General features: G+C 40.8%; 2 protein-coding genes across 3 annotated transcripts in view; one reads left to right on the top strand and one right to left on the bottom strand.

Annotated features, from left to right (window-relative positions):
* Nucleotides 1–1,614: 1,614 nt before the first annotated feature.
* On the bottom strand, nucleotides 1,615–2,460 carry LOC309403013 (microtubule nucleation factor SSNA1-like; the record flags this gene model as incomplete). Its single annotated transcript, XM_081996996.1, has 1 exon — nucleotides 1,615–2,460. The coding sequence occupies exon 1, from the start codon at nucleotides 1,957–1,959 to the stop codon at nucleotides 1,615–1,617; it is 345 nt and encodes a 114-aa protein (XP_081853122.1). The 5' UTR covers nucleotides 1,960–2,460.
* A 1,458-nt stretch (nucleotides 2,461–3,918) lies between these two features.
* WAC (WW domain containing adaptor with coiled-coil) overlaps nucleotides 3,919–15,871 on the top strand; it is a gene marked incomplete at its 5' end in the record, with an annotated part of 61,776 nt that continues 49,823 nt past the window's right edge. For both annotated transcript variants that reach the window (XM_081996716.1, XM_081996717.1), the window contains 3 exons: nucleotides 3,919–3,959; nucleotides 4,097–4,133; nucleotides 5,550–5,745. In XM_081996716.1, the coding sequence (XP_081852842.1) occupies nucleotides 3,919–3,959; nucleotides 4,097–4,133; nucleotides 5,550–5,745 (274 nt within the window). The remainder of the gene's footprint in view (nucleotides 3,960–4,096; nucleotides 4,134–5,549; nucleotides 5,746–15,871) is intronic.

The following is a 15,871-nucleotide window of genomic DNA, read 5'->3' on the forward strand; positions in this document are numbered from 1 at the left end:
CATCACTTTTTTGCTACTAAAAAAGAGCAACATTTTTGTGTTTCACTTCAATATAAACAAGATGGTCCTGAATACTGCAGTACCATAATAGCAGTACCCCTGAGATTATCTAATTTTATCACCTCAGCATTACTCGAGGGAAGTCAGTCGAAGTGCTATACAAGTAAACTGTTGATTAGCTCGGTCACACTAATCCCTGATGTAGCATGGCAACCAGAGTATAAAATTTGCTTCATATTACTGGTGAAGAGCTATTACTGAAACTCTTCACATCTATGTACCCTTTATACTCGCACCTGAGACACACAGTTAATCATGTAAGGAGATTAGAACTGCACTTCTTTCAATTTAGTTAATTGGTATAGAATGATTTGACTACAATATGCAGCTTAAAAATAAAGTTCCTGCTATAACACATGAATGAGCAGGACAAAATGTGTCTGTATGTACACACACAAACACAGAGAGGTTTAGTAACCACTAGAAATAGAAAACAGATTGAGATTTCTGCCATGCTGTTGCCTCCTCCCTGATTGCTAAGCTAGGCTCTATTTTAACCTCATCTGTTAGAATGCCTGACAGCTGCAAACTACTTCTCATGTTATTTTCTACTTCATCTTTCATTTGTATTTATCTATCTTCATTCCAGGTTGTTCACTATTCTTTACAATCTTATTAAAATTATTTAATAGATCAGTATAGAGCTAAATGGCACTAAAAATAAGGTTTCCAGAAGTTCTATTATTGGCTTTTAGCTAAGATTATCTTCCTTGGCCTTGTATTTAACTCTCAGTATTTTTGACTGAACCCCGGTAGTTTTTTCAGAACTTCTAGACACTGTAGAAATGCAGTCATCTTGTCCTGATGTGGACACATGTGTCCGTAAGTGGATTACCTGGTCTGAGCTTACACAGTGTAGCTGCCTGCAGCACTGTGCTCTGCATGTGGAAGGCATGCACTTGCATCAAAACCTGTCTTTCACTATCGTGTGCCTCCTTTCTAAACAGTTTTTGAGTATAGCTTCAGAAGAGGCATGAATCATACATAGTCTTCAAGTCTCCATGCCCTGCATCAGTCATGTTTCCTCACCTTATCCCTCCATTATTCCAGATAAGAGATGATTATAAACAGGAGCTGTCTTTGTGCATGCATCCAACAGAACTCCAAACTCCTAGAGGAAGCTAAATAGTTGGTTTCTATTTGGTCCCTAACAGTAAAGTGAAAAGTAGTATCAGATTTATTTGCACCCACTAGGTTTCAATCAAACAGGAATTCAGTGGTAGCCATCTGAAGCCGACCAATAAAAAGCGAGTTTTTCCTGTCTCAGATTAGCCTTGAAGCATCACCATGTCAAAACTGACAGCCTCACATCTGCCTCAACCACCTATCTGCAATATAATTTTGTAGTGTTTAAGTAATTAGATTTTTTTTTAACAGCAAACCAGCAACTTTATTTCATCTGTTTTCTAGTGCATTTAAAAATAATAAAAAAACATACAGAAAGGTTGGAAGAAAACCCCTCTCTGCTTATACTGTCATTGTAAGGTTCTGTGGCTAACCACATTTCTCACCTAGTGGAATTTTAGCACTGTGGAGTCCAAACATTTGACTGTTTCATGTTACACTGGTTTTCAGTTCTGGTGTATGCTTTAAGCTTCCCACTTCCTTCTTTAGGACATTAAGCAAAGTTCTAGAACTATCCAAAATCTTCATGTAAGCAGCTTCAGTTTCAGCAAGAATTTTATCAAGCTCATTCCGTGAAGCTACCTTTTGGTCCAGGTTTTCACATACACACTCCAGTTGTTCACTCAGGACTTCGATTTTGTGCTGAAGTTTATTTTTTTCCTCTTCTGCTTGCTGAATTTGTTTGTTCAGCTCTTCTTTTTGCATACACAAGTCTTCAATGCATTTCACTAGCTCGTTATTATAACCCTGAAGAACAGCTCCCTGCTGAGTCATCCTCCACTCCCTTCCCTGAGCTCTGCCACTGCTCCCTGAAGTCCCCTCTCAGCAACAGCCTTCTGCACTCTAAAAAATAAAATAAAAAAAAATTTCTTTAAGAGAGTCATAATGAATAATGCTACCCTAGCACAAATGCTCTGTTTAAGGTTAACATGCTAGTTCTGAATTGTGCCACATCTCTTCCCTCCTCCAAAAGGGAGCAGGACAAAACTCGGCATCAACACCATACTTTTACTGAAAACTGCTCTCTCCTAGGATACCCTCATAGCAAGGCTCAACTCTGGTATCAAAAATCTTCTATTATATTTTGTAATATTTCAATACCATTCTGAATAGACGATGCTTTGTAGCTCAGCCTTCGAGGGTTTGGTCAGAACCAACCAACTGAAGGCTCAGCAGTTACCACCACCACCACCAGCAGCAGCAGCAACCACTCAGCCTCTGATGAAGGGGATCTTCCTCGCAAAACTGAGTGCCAGGCATCCACTTCGGAGAGCCCGGGGCCACCTGAGTCGAGGCGAACCGATTTGCCGCTGTTGGCCACTCACGGGCGCCGGGACGACAATTTTAGGCGGGTGCCGCGACGCGGACGAGCTTCTCGCTCGCCGGAGGCGGCCGTTAGCGCCCCTCACTCACTCACACCCCCCCACCCCCCCCGGCGGCGGTTTCACCGCGCCCGGGCCGTTCTGCTGCCAGCGCCTCGCTCCCTCAGCGGCCAGGGCTGCGGCAGCCTGGCGGCGTTTCTTCAGGGGCCGGGAGCAGAGTTCCGCCACGATGGGTCTTGAGAAACCGCCGGGCCTCAGCCTGCCCCGCGCAGCCGCCGCCTCCCCAGGGACATTTTAACAACCTCTTCACCGCCGAGCGCTTCCTCACAGAAGACGAGCCATACACAAAATGGCTCCTGCCTATACATCAAGTCCCTGGGCGGAAGGGGAGGAGGGGGTAGGTAAGCGGAAACCTTCCCTTTCCTATCTCGCGGTCGGGTGCCGCTCTCCCCACCCCGCCGCTTCTCTCGCAATTCCCCCTTTTGCCCCCACCTGCTTGGCGTTCCCGCCCTGTCGGCTCCCACCGAGAAAGCCAGCCGCCCCACCGTAGCCCGGCTCCCTCTCGGTCCGGCCCGCCCGCGTAGAGAAGCGCCGTGCAGCGCTGCCGGCAGCTCGGCCCCCCAGGCGGCGGGGGCTCCCCTCGGCCAATCAGCCGGGCGCGCCTGGCCAACGGCTGCTCCGACCGACAGTGCCTCGGCGCCGCTGGGTGAGGGGTCACGGAAATACCCGAGCGTTTCCGAACGCGGCGCCACCCTGACGGGAACGTGAAAACATCTCTACGGAAATAGCCGATGTTTTCCGAAGACAGGTAGTGTTCGGGAGAGGGGGACGAGGCGGGCCGGCCGATGAGGGGAGGGAGGGAGTGAGGGAGGGAGGAGAATTACGGAACGAGCCGATGCTTACCGAAGGGAGAGATTGAAGGGCGTTGGGCTCGGCGAAGGCAGCCGATGTTTCCCGAAGGCAGAGTCGCCCGAGAGCAAAGGGGACAGAGGGGACGGAGCGTGTCGGAAAGAGCCGAAAAGAGCCGACGTTAACCGAGCTTAGCGTCGCCCGAGTTTCCCGGATGTAGTTGGAGGAGCAAGCGGCGGCGGCGGCGGGCGCAGCGGGGGGAGGAGGAGGCGGCCGCGGCGGCAACAGCGGCGGCGGAGGCCGTGCTCCCGGAGTGTCTCAGCGCGCGCGGGGCCGAGTTGCTGGCGTCTCCCCTCTCGCTGTGCGCGGAGGAGATGGGCCCGTGAGCGCTGCTCCCAGCCGAGCTGCCTGAGCCGCCCCCTCCCTCCCTGCCCCCCTCCCTGCCCCCGGTCGGCGGCGAGGCGGAGCGCTGCCTCCCCCTCCTCCCCCCTCGGCGCCTGTGGCCCGGCCGCGGCCGTCCCCTCCTCGTCCCCTCACACTCACACACACAGGCCGGGCATTGATGGTAATGTATGCGAGGAAACAGCAGAGACTCAGTGATGGGTAAATCCCTTCCTCCTCCTATGGCCCCTGGCCCCGCGGGGTCTCCCCCTCCCCTCCGCCATGTTTGGGCCCCCTTCGCCGGCGGCCGGTAACGGTTGTTCGCTAACGTCTCTCTCTTTCTCTCGCTTTCTCTTTAGCTGTCACGACCGCAGGGGGGACTCGCAGCCCTACCAGGTACCTCAAGCGCCGGCCACTAGGCCCGGGAGGAGGAGCAGGGGAGGAGAAGGGGGGGGGAGCTACTCCAGCGGAGGCTTCGGCCGCCGCCGCAGGCCGCGGTGCAACAGACGCCTCTGTCCTGTCCCTCGGCGCCGTTTCGAGCCTGGGGGGACCGGGGGGGGGGGGGCTGCGGCGGCCGCGCGCGGAGGGAACTGGGCTCCGGCGCTCTCCTGAGGCCTGCGGGGCCGGGGCGAGGAGGAGCGGCCTAGTGCGACCCGCGTAGGGCTGGGGCCTAGGAGTCGGGGAGGGTACGGTACGGGGGGCGGGAGAGCGAACCGGGGTCACTTGCGGTGGAGTGGATATCCAGGGGGAGGTGAGTGTTTCCTTTTTAAAAACAAAAGGCATCTTATTCTTCCCCCACCCCCTTCCCCAAGTCCTTTCTTCTCCCCAAAACTGGTGCTGTGGCCTGTAACCTGAGCAGGGCATGGTTTTAGACCCTGAATAACTGGGGTTGCCAGTAAGGTTTAATTTCTGCAGTTGCCAGCTGTTAGGCATGTTCAGAAACCATCAAATTCTTAAGCTGCTGACAATAACCTCAATTTCTGTAAGGTGGATACTGTATTCCTCTGCTGTGTCTACTGAAAAAAACAGTTCTCGGGGTGTGAATCTGGGGAATGCCATATATTGGGATATTGCTGTCCTTAGGGCACAGAATTGAACTGTTTTATTACAGTTCTGTGTATTTGTATCACTGTGAAGTGTAATCTGACAGTCTAAGGCAGCTGTCAGTGACAGTTTGTGTAAATGTAAACACTTTCCACTCAGAAGATCACATTGCAAAATCAAGCAGGTCGAAGTGAGGCAGAACATGTAATTTTTGGTAAATACTTCAAAATGAATTGTCATATTACATATTTTGGGCCCTCAGAATTTTAGGATTTTTTTATTACATCTGCTACAGGATTACTGGTACTGAAAAAAAGTTGCAGAAGTTCAAGGTAGTGGTGAAACTGAGTGGCCGTGACTACAGTATGAAGGACATATTCAAAGTTTATACTGATTCAGTGTAACTTTCTGTTTATATTCTTAATACCAAGTAGAGACTTGTGCTTCTCCCAAAAGTGCAGAAGTGCTGTGGCCCATATACTGCTGAAAGTGTGTAGTCCATCAGTGAAAGAAATTAGGTTTTTCTTAACAGCAAGTGTTATGTTGGCTATAATAGTGGGAGAAAATGGTTTGAATTCTAATTACAGAACTTGTTGCTTTAATGTAGGTAATTAAAATTATAAAGACTAACGCTGATTTTTTTTTAAGTAGGAAATTAAAATTAATTAACTTTAAAAAGTCTTTCTAAAATTCAGAAATAACATTTTAACATCAGTTCTGTAACTTCATCTCTAATGTAAATGCCTACTCTCTTGTGATCTGTTACAGGCTCTTAAGTACTCATCCAAGAGTCACCCCGGTGGCGGTGATCACCGTCATGACAAGATGCGAGACACCACAGATCCTTCACCACCAAATAAAATGTTGCGGCGCTCTGATAGCCCTGAAAACAAATACGGTGACAACACAGGGCACAGTAAAGCAAAAAGTGTGCACACTCACAGAGTTAGAGAGAGGGATGGTGGTGAGTTATCTTTAATTAACCTTTATTTAAGCAATTACTAATTTCTCATAAATATTAAATTCAGCCATTATCACTCAGGTGATGAGAGTGTTACACTAAACGTGCCTTGTACTGAGCTTAGAAGACTGCAGTGAAACCAAAGTGCAAATTTTGTTGCAAGCAATCATCTAGGCATTGTAACACCTATTAATTTTCTTATTTTTACAGGTACAGTAGGTTTTTTTCCTAACCAAAAAGGATGAATAAGCTTCTCTTTTTTCTTTTTCTTTTTTTTTTTTTTAACTGGTATGTCTCACTTACTTTAGACATACTGCAACATTTGATAACATGAAATAGTATTTTGGATTTTTCACTAACAATAAATATCTGCTGTTTTAGAGACTTTTTTCAGTAACTGTGTATTGTGGTGCTATACTGTGTAGTTACATGCTTCATAGACTAAACTCCATAAGAAATGAAAAAAAGCTTCTTCATATTTAGCTGCTGTGTAGAACTCTTAACAATCAGAAAATTATAATCAAAGGTAGCACTCACTAGAGCCTTCTTGCCAGGAGCTTAAAAAAGAATGTTCACAGTCAGCCTCCTGTGTTTTTACAGGATATTTTAGACAGTAGTAATATCCCCAATATTTTTTAACTGCTGTTATTTTCTGTCCCTGCTTCCTAGAAAAAAGAAAGAATGGGGTTTTTCATTTAATACAAAATGGTAACAGTTGCAGTTCAGAAAATCCCGGTTACTGACTGAGTTTGGAAGCGTGTTTTATAAGCACTGTATTTGGTCTTTGTATTGAGTTAGAAAGTGAAGTATTCAAATAGAGAACTTAGAGCTTTAAATCAGTGCTGGTTTGTTGTATATAAAGTTTACAACTTGTGATGTACAGATACGTTTATTGCTGCACTATTTTTACCTGTTATAATAGTTAAAAGTAAAATAAAGAAAATAACCGTAAGTACCTTTTAGGAAATACTAGTTCCACACCAAAAATGTGTGTATGGTACCCAAGTGTTCTTACAGTTCCTATTTGTATTTCTTTCTTTGGATTAATACAGGGGCTCTGTAGACCACTGGTAATGTGGAAGTATAATAATCTCAGAATTAAATGCATGTGCAAAGCCAGTAGGCTGGTATTCTGTGCTACCTTTCAGGACACAGAGGTGTCCTCTCTTATTTCCTGTTCACCTGTCCAAAGATACTCGTCCTACACACTCTTGAAGTCATCCTTAGTTTTGCTACAGTCAGTAATTCTTTCTGCTTCAGTGGAGTTATGCATGTATGAAGACATCTGGAGGATGAGGCTCTGTATGGGGAGTGTATTTGCTTATTTGTGTGTTGGAATTGTTTTTAAGGTAGGAAAGGCATTCTGACGTTCTCGCTGAGTCCAGCTGGATTTAATAGTTGGGGAATGACCTGAAGCATGGATGTATACAGTAACGATGAAGGAAAATGAATTATTTGTAGTTTTGTAAGTGGAAGGAACACTATCCCACTGTACCTTCTCCTTACCCAGGCTCTTAACACAGTGGAAAATTTCATTTATTCTGATCTGAAGGTGGTCCTTTGCACATGTGTTAATAGACTGGGAGAAGGAAGGAGTCTTCAACAGTCTGAGGGAAACTACTAATTTTAAAAGATGAACGTTTGCACTATTTAATGAAAATAACAAGTGATTTTTTTTTTGTGTGTGGGTTAGTAAGGTTAGTTGGGCCTCAGTTTCAGCTGTTTAAAATATATTCAAAACAACCAAAGTTGCATTAAATCCTGTGTATTGTATGTAGCAAACGAAAGCTGAGCAGATGTGAGCAGGGGGATATCAACTTTGTCTTCGATTTACTGAATCTTTCTATCAGTATGAATTGAAGGTAGGTGCTACAGTATAGGTGAAATGCTGTGGTATTATGGACATTTGCATATTGCTAATGTGCAAAAGACAATCTAATAATTTACTGTGTTTTCTGTCTTGAATTACACTAAGATACTGTCATCAAAATAGTATTCCCTTAGTTTTGCAATTGCAGACATACAGTGGAAGGAAGAAAAAAAAATTTTTTTTAATTGCTAAAATTTTTCATTGTGGTCTTAAGATGACTGAAGTGTATTAATTGGCTTTGATGCTACTGTAGTTTTCTGGCTTGTTTTCTTTTTGTTTTACACTCTTGGGGAAAAAAGTGTTAATTTTGGTTCTGTTCCGCCCCCCCCCCCATTACTGTGCATTTCATTGGAACTACTACAAAACTCTTATTGCCTTCTTACAATCTAGCTGAATTTAGCAAAGCAAACCTCATTGAAAAAACACCAGTATTTATTTCCCCAAACTGCATTAAAGTCCCAAACAAACAATCTCTTTTTCTCTCATTCCTTAAAAAAACAGAACGAAAATCTGGAGTATTACTACTGAACGCAAAGCCTGACTAACCTAATCTCTCCCTATCAAGTCAATGTTTAAAAAGTCACTCTTAAGTATTTCTCAGTGATTTTTGCTCTGAAGTGAAGCAAGAAGATTCACTGATATAACATTGCTGATACTTGGGACTCATTTAGGCATGACTGGTTCACTTTTTTTGTGGTAAAGACAAGTGTCTAAGCATCATTTAAATCTAAAATATAACAGCTATAACTAAGTTGATTGAAAATTAATAACTTTAAAATGATAGAACCTGCCCCTGTGAATACCTTTGGTACCCATATAAGGGTATTTGGTTTTAAGCTTATTATTGTAAAAGTCATGTCAGAATCTTTTGTGTTTGTAGAACTGTAATCCATGGTAAGAAGTTCAGTTGCTTTCAATTCAAGTTTCAAGATGTGTGTTATGGGTAGGCCCTCCATATGACACAGTGCAAACAAAGCATTTTTCAGAGTTGCTTACTGCATGGTTTTTGTGGAAAGAGACTACGTACAGAGATGATTTTTTCTCCAGAGAAAGACTTGCAAGTTTACCTTGGACTAAACACGGTAGAGTACTTGCTAGTTTTTGTCACATCCCTGGTTTCCAAAGAGTACTTGTACATCCAGCATATCAAAAAATTGCAGTAACTTTGTTCTTGCTTTCAGGCCCTTGTGCATGGGGACGTTGTCTCTGTGTGCAAGTGTTTAAAACATAATGAACAGCTACCCCCTTCAGCGCATCTCGTATTTCTAGGTCAGCTGCTATAGGCAAGTGTAGAGTTTGACGAGATTAGGGGGTCTTATGAGACCAACTCAAGTGTGAAGTTCCTTAACAGTAACAAATAGGGACTAAATCTAGCATTGTTTACAGGGAACAGAACTATGAAGAGCCTTGTGGATGTGGAAGAATGTTTCCATTAAAGAAAAAAGGGAAGTACAAAGATTTGAGGTCTCTCATGCTTGAGAATGGACAGACTGAGAGCATAGATGATTCTTGTAGGTCTTTTTAAATGCATAAACAAGGTGATATTGGTGTGCAGGAAAGAAAACAAAGGGGTCAGTTAAATAGAGTAGCTTCGGGAATGTTGTAAGGGAGATACAGTTTTTGCTCCTAAATAATATATGGAAGATGCAACCCTTGGTAAAAAAAGGGAGAAGGATGGGGGGGGGGTGGTTCTGCTTAAAGGTAGGGAGCAGAATGACTGTGTGCAAAAAAACTTCAGTTAAACTACATGTACTCTGTTGTTTCTTATTGTGAAGAAGATACTGAGTTTTTTGCTACATTTATGTTTAAGAGTCTTTGAAAATGTATGTTTGCTTCATGCCATGATCTTACTGAATTGTTTAAAATAACAAATGGACAACAGTAATGTACACAGCATGAAATCTTTTGCTAGATTATGTGCTATGTAGGCTATTTTAATGAAATTTGATTATAATTTGTGATACATAAGTTCCAAAATCTAACTGAACTTTTGTGAATATGTTTCTTTTGCATGTTTTTTTTTAATTGGCAATTAAGAAGACTCTTAATGACAGCTGTTATTGACTGTAACACAGTTCTAAGATTCCTACTGCTATTAGAGGCTGAATGGAATATTTAAAATCATTACTTCCTAGTTTTATCGATGTAGTGGTGGGATCTTCTGTCATGAAGTGTTGGTTTGCTGTGTTTCCAGTGGATCCTGAAGCAGTTCAGAGTCCTTATAGCAAAGGGAGAGCGAACAGCTGGAAACGGAGAGCTAGCTTTTCTTTCCCATCTTAACAACCCTCGCAGGAGAGGAGGACAAGAGGCTAACTGGTGATTAAATTAGCGTGGTCATTGACCAGCAGTCAGAAATAAACGGGGCGTGAGGGAAGGTACAAGAGAGTGGAAGCTGCCTGGGCAAGTGCATTGGAAAGAGGAAATTGCAGGGTAGGTGGAAAGAGGGAAGTCTGAGAGTAATGAAGCATAGCAAAGGGTTGAGGAAGAAGCTGGAGTAGATTCTGTCTATTTAGTTCGTATTAACTGCTGTTAATGTTAAAGTAATTATTTATTACTATAAAAACCGTTTCCTCACTGTAACTGTATGGTCAAAGCCAGGATGAGAGAAGTCTGTGATCACAAATGAGAATAGGCTCTCCATGAAACATGCTTTGAACACACACCCAACAGCCAAGTGTAAAAGAGGTGATTCACTCCCCTGATCCTGAATCTTGGCTGTTTGGGTGGCTCAAAAGGAGGTGGGGTTTGGTGGTTTGTTAATTTTTTTAAGATAAGTACTTCTAAGTGGTGCTTCCAGGACCATTCACCTCTTAGAAACTTCTCCCTGGATTAAAAAAAAAAAAAAAAGCTGGAAAAAGGTATACCGTCAGTTGTAGGGAGGGGTAAATTTTAAGTTTTCTTAAAAGTTTAGAAATTTTAGATAGAAAGTAGCTTTACATTTACTCAGTGTATTTGATGATGTTTCTGAAGTGAGTTTTTGCTGGATGAGTTGTATAACCATCTATTTTTATTGTTGTTCTGCTGTGAGGATCTGTAATATAAAAGAAATTGGGAAGTATAAGATCATAGAATCATAGTAAAGGATATAAGTTGTGTATGTACCTCTTAAATTTTGAGGTTCAGAATGTTAATGTTCAAAGTTGCTTTTGAAAAGTAGCTGCAAAGCTTGCATTTAAAAAGCACAGGATGGAAGACGTAAAAACCTAATTTTATATTATTGATATTAGGAAAAAATTGGGATACTAATATTAACGGTATTAAATGCTAAGTCTTTATGCATTTAGGTGGGTGGAATCATCTGCGTTTCTTTTCATGAAGTTCAAGTATGTGGTGTAGGTTGTGACAGTAAAGATGTGTTAATGGGAAACTTTATCTGAAGTGGAAACTGCAGCAAATGGCAATAAGCAATGCTGTTCATTTGTAACCTGCTGCTGCAGCTACTTCCCAAAATCCATTGCCATTAGGACTTTGACATTGGGAACTTCCAATTTCACTTACTATTCTTACTTTCTTCTGTTTGTTAGTATATAAAATACAGATCTATAAATAGGTCCTCCATAGGTTTCCCCTCACGTTGATCTGTTCAAGGAAATACGTATCTTTTTAGTTTTTGGATTGTAAATGTAATATGTTCAAGTCAGTTTAATGGCTAGACCTAGTAAGCTTTTGTATTTAAGCTTATTTTATGGTTTGGAAAATGGAAAATACTGGCTATATACAAGATTTGTTAAGGTTGCTTATCTTTGGTACATAAGCTAATCATAAGGGAATGATTTTTACTTAGCGTCACACTTCCTTAACATACGCTTGCAGAAATGGAATATACAGCCTATTAAACTTGTACTTTTGGGTTGCTTTTCTGAAGGTGAAAAGAAGTGAAGCTGTTAGTTCCCGATGAGGCCACAGTAAAGACAGCAGTTTGTAAATTGTGTAGCTTTTTTTGCTGGGATTATTCTGTATTCTGTAATGGCCCCCAATTAAAGTTAGTTCCTTAACCACTGTTTGGGACATGGCTGATTTCTGAGAAGTGTTCATTGACAGTTTACATTTGTTTTCCCTGCTGTTTCTACCTATTATATGTAAAGTATTGACTAAGCCAAGTATCATTAAAACTATGCAGAACTTGGAAGAGAAAGCTCTGCCTCTGTTTTGGCTGAAAGAGGAGGTGATACTGTAATAACTTTGCTGTGGAAAATTGTAATTTAATGGCACCCAACTTGCAGTGTTAACTACCTTTGTTTATGAAGTCAGGCTTTTATACAGTATCACAGAATCATTAAGGTTGGAAAGGACCTTCGAGATCAAGTCCAACCGTTAACCCAACACCACCATGTCCCCTAAGCCATGTCCCGAAGTGCCACATCCACATGTTTTTTGAATACTTCAGTGATGGTGACTCTACCACCTCCCTGGGCAGCCTGTTCCAATGCTTGACAATTTCATAGGCACTTCCAGAGGAAAACCTTTCAATGTACCGAGAAATTGTTCCTTATATAGTTCTCCAGTAAGGAAAAAAAATGTACTGGCAATGAAAGGCAGTTTTCAGTAATGATGTTGCTAGGCTTATGCTTTGTTAGTAGTTTGTAGTGTAAAAATGAATCCTTTCTGGACTTAAATGTAGCGCTTGAAAAGAGAGAAGCATTTCTTTATATTGAGTAAGATTGTTACCCTCGTAATGTTTTCTGTTGAATTATGAAGGGGGCACCAAACTTCATTGTACTTGACTACAGGCGTTCCCTGCTGTAACTTCAGTATTAGAAGATTCCGTTTCCTTTCTTGAAGACCTTTAACAGATTTCCTGGCTTTTAACAGTAAAACTACCCTAAAAAAAGCATGTAAGTTCACTAGCTGTTCCTTTATCCCAGTAATATTTTGCTAGTAGTAAAAGAATGCTGTTTAGTTCTGGGCTTTTGCATGGTTTATATATTTTGTGCAGGTTTGTCTTTTTACTGAAGTAGCATGGTTTTCCATTTGAAAGCAGTAGCGTAATTGTACAGAAAATTCATGTCTAGATTTTGTCATGAACCTGTAACCCTTCAGTACTTTTGCCTATTAAAAAACTAACCAGAGTGATTGTGGCTTGCCACATTCTTGCTGAATATTTTATACCTTTTCTGAAATCAGAGCTTTCTACCTGCAGTTGTATGCACAGGGAGTAATCTTAGAATTACACTGTAGGCTAAAATTTTTATTTATTGAAATTTTTGTTGGAAGTGTTGCTTTGTGAAACAGGATTTTGAAATTCATTCATCTGTAATAAGTGGAAGGTCTGTGGTAATGTGTATATAGGAAAAAATTTAACAATTTCTGAAGTGTAAGCTTCTAAAATAAATTTTGAACACTTCTTAAATTATTCAGAGAGATGTCTTGAGTCCGATATTCACCGGTTTTCCTGCTGCAGAAAGTTTTTCTCAGAGCTTCAGTAGCAAAAAACAAAACCCCAAACAGTAAAATAGCATGGAGTTCTCCTACATACACTTTTGCATCCCTCCTTTTCCTCTTGGATGGTGTTTAATTTTTCTGCCTACTTTGAAGCTTGTGAAGTGAGGTGCATGTTTTAAGGCACAAATTGTAGTTGCCTGCTGATTAGAAGTAGACTCCTGGAGCCGTATTCAAGAATAATGTCCCATTGGAAAGTCTGTCCTCCAAGTTACTAGAAAGGGAGATAAATTTTTCAGCAGATGACTGACAAGTGACAACATTATTAACTTTTTTCATCAGATGGGTTAAGAGATGTCTGGTAAGCTTTTGTGGCCTTGTTTTATGTTTCCATGCATGCAGCAATGTTATACTGTATTTGAAATGAATGGAAAAAAGAGGCCTAAAGACCTTTGTTGATTAGGGCCCCATAGTAATTTGGGATGATCGTTCTCTTCCTTACTGTGAGTGAGAAGAGTTGCAAAGGAACAATATGTCAAAGTTTTTAATGTTGTAATTTTTTTTGCCCATATTTTAAAACATTACCGACTTTGTTTCTACAGCCAGAGGTATGATGATAATATCCTGCTTTTGTCATCACTCTAAAAAAGAGATGTAATGCAGTTGTAATGCAGTATTAAAAATGCTTCATGACAGGGGCAAGGCAGTCAGAAATATGAACAATTAGTTTCCAGAGCTAAATTCCCAGTGTCTGAGGGGCAACAAGAATCTTCAGGAGGTCTTCTTTCCATCTAAACTTCTGTTGTTAATTTTCTGATATATGTCAACTAACTTCTGTGACCAGCTATCTTGGGTAGACATGAAATAGGTGATTCTTAGCCACTGGGTAAAATAATTTGAGCTCTTTAACTAAGAAAACATTGTTTACATTGTATGTTGTATGTATCAAAACCTGGTAACCGATAGGTCCCAAAAATAGAAAACTTGTGATCATCAAATGAGCCAAATTTTTTTTATTATTATTTTGAATGTGTGTAGGTTTCTACAAGGAAGAAATCGTAGCATCATTCATACACTATCAGTAATTTGAAACTGAATAGCAAATAATAAAACCTGTTCACTAGTAAAGAGCTAGCTAAGTTATGCAAAAGTGAAAATGCTAATTAATCTACAGGAACATGTAAAAGTGGTCCACTGTGTAAGAAGTTACAGGAAGGAGTGTAATACTTTACAGAAAGTAGATACTGTGCAGAGCAATGACTCTTAAAACAGACCCGAAACTCATACACAATTAAGAGCATAAATACTGAGTGCACTGTTAGCCAGAAAGGATATATGATCAGAGGAATATCAAGTAGCACTAGAGACATCATCTCTTAGTGCTAATGTGACAGATACTGGAGTATGGCCTCTGTTTTGATTCTCATAGTTCAGAAAGTATGGAAAACTGCAGATTTTCAGAGAATAGGCAAGAAAATGACAGCAATTGAAACTTGTGCATTAGAAGGAGGGACTTGAAGACCTCTTGGTATAGTTACAAAGAAAACTTTAAGGATTTATTTGGTTAATAATTACAGGGAAAAGAAATGGCATACTTATGAGTTCTTAAATGTAGTAAACAAAGGTGCAAGATCCAGTTAGCTTAACCTAAATATGAAGAAAATATAAATTTGGCACAATTTTTGATGATGTTAGTAACAATTGGAGTGACTTCTTGTAATAATTTTTGCAGGGATGGACGTTTTGAAATTGGATGACTTAATTTTCTAACGTTTGTTTCCTGCAGAAAGTTGAACTAGTTGATCAGAGGTCCACTGATAGATAAAACAGTAATGTGAATATATCTAGCTAAAATGTTGTAGATTAGTGGACTTCAAATTGAAAGGGATTAAAAATTGTTAATTAACTTTGTAAGTAGCATTCCTGTGATAACTTTTTTTTTTCCCCAAGTGGTTGATCTTGGCTCATGGCATGTGAGGATTATGAACCTGTGAATGTATTTCATATTGCATTGTGGGATTTTTGGTCATTGAGAATATGTTGTTTTGAGTGCTGTTGTGGGGTCAGGTGCAATTGTGATGTATCTATTGGCAGTAGAATTCAGTATTTGCAGGTGCCCGCTGCACTCGTACAGTTTTAAGTTTTGTGTGCTTTATCAGCACATACTTTTTTTTAGGAGCAGCTATCCTAAAAACTCTTTTTAGGATTGAATATAATCTAGATGGTCTGATATCTGAAATTTCTTACCATCTAAATTGCTCAGAATTTATATGCAGTTCAGTACAATTCATACCAGACTTAGTAAGTAGAGTGTATTTCTTCACAGATGATTGCACACTTCTACTTTAATGCAAGCTTTTGATGTTTTCCACTGATGTGTATGTTTACCAAATTAGATTTTAGTTTGTTGGCTGTAGCTACACAGCTTCATCTAGTTGGACTCTATCTTGAGTATCTTGAAATTGCTTTGCTGTTTTAGATTTGCAGAATTTGTATATGACAGAACGTAAATTTCTTCTTGTTTTCTTTGCCAGAACTTGTTACAGAAAGATTGACATGCTTGTCTCACATGCTTATTAAAGTGATGTATAAGGCCTTTTCCTTCCCTCCCTCATGACCTCCCAGCATACATTTGATTTCAAAGTTAAATTTGTTAATAGGAAAGTTGTAAAGTAATTGATAGCTTCTGTAAATAAAGATTTCTCTTTGGGATAGGGAAATCTTGTATTCCTTAAACTCATTGTGTGTAGATCATGTTTATGCAGAATAACGTGAGGTGATTTAGAGAATAATGAAGCTAAAATTCTCTTTTTCTCCCTCAAAAGTACGGGGTTACATTTAAAAGCTGGATTAGGTTTATCAAATTCTGTTGTTTCCGTT

Source organism: Phaethon aethereus, assembly GCF_964289735.1.
Source record: "Phaethon aethereus genome assembly, chromosome: 2".
NCBI classification, from domain to species: domain Eukaryota; kingdom Metazoa; phylum Chordata; class Aves; order Phaethontiformes; family Phaethontidae; genus Phaethon; species Phaethon aethereus.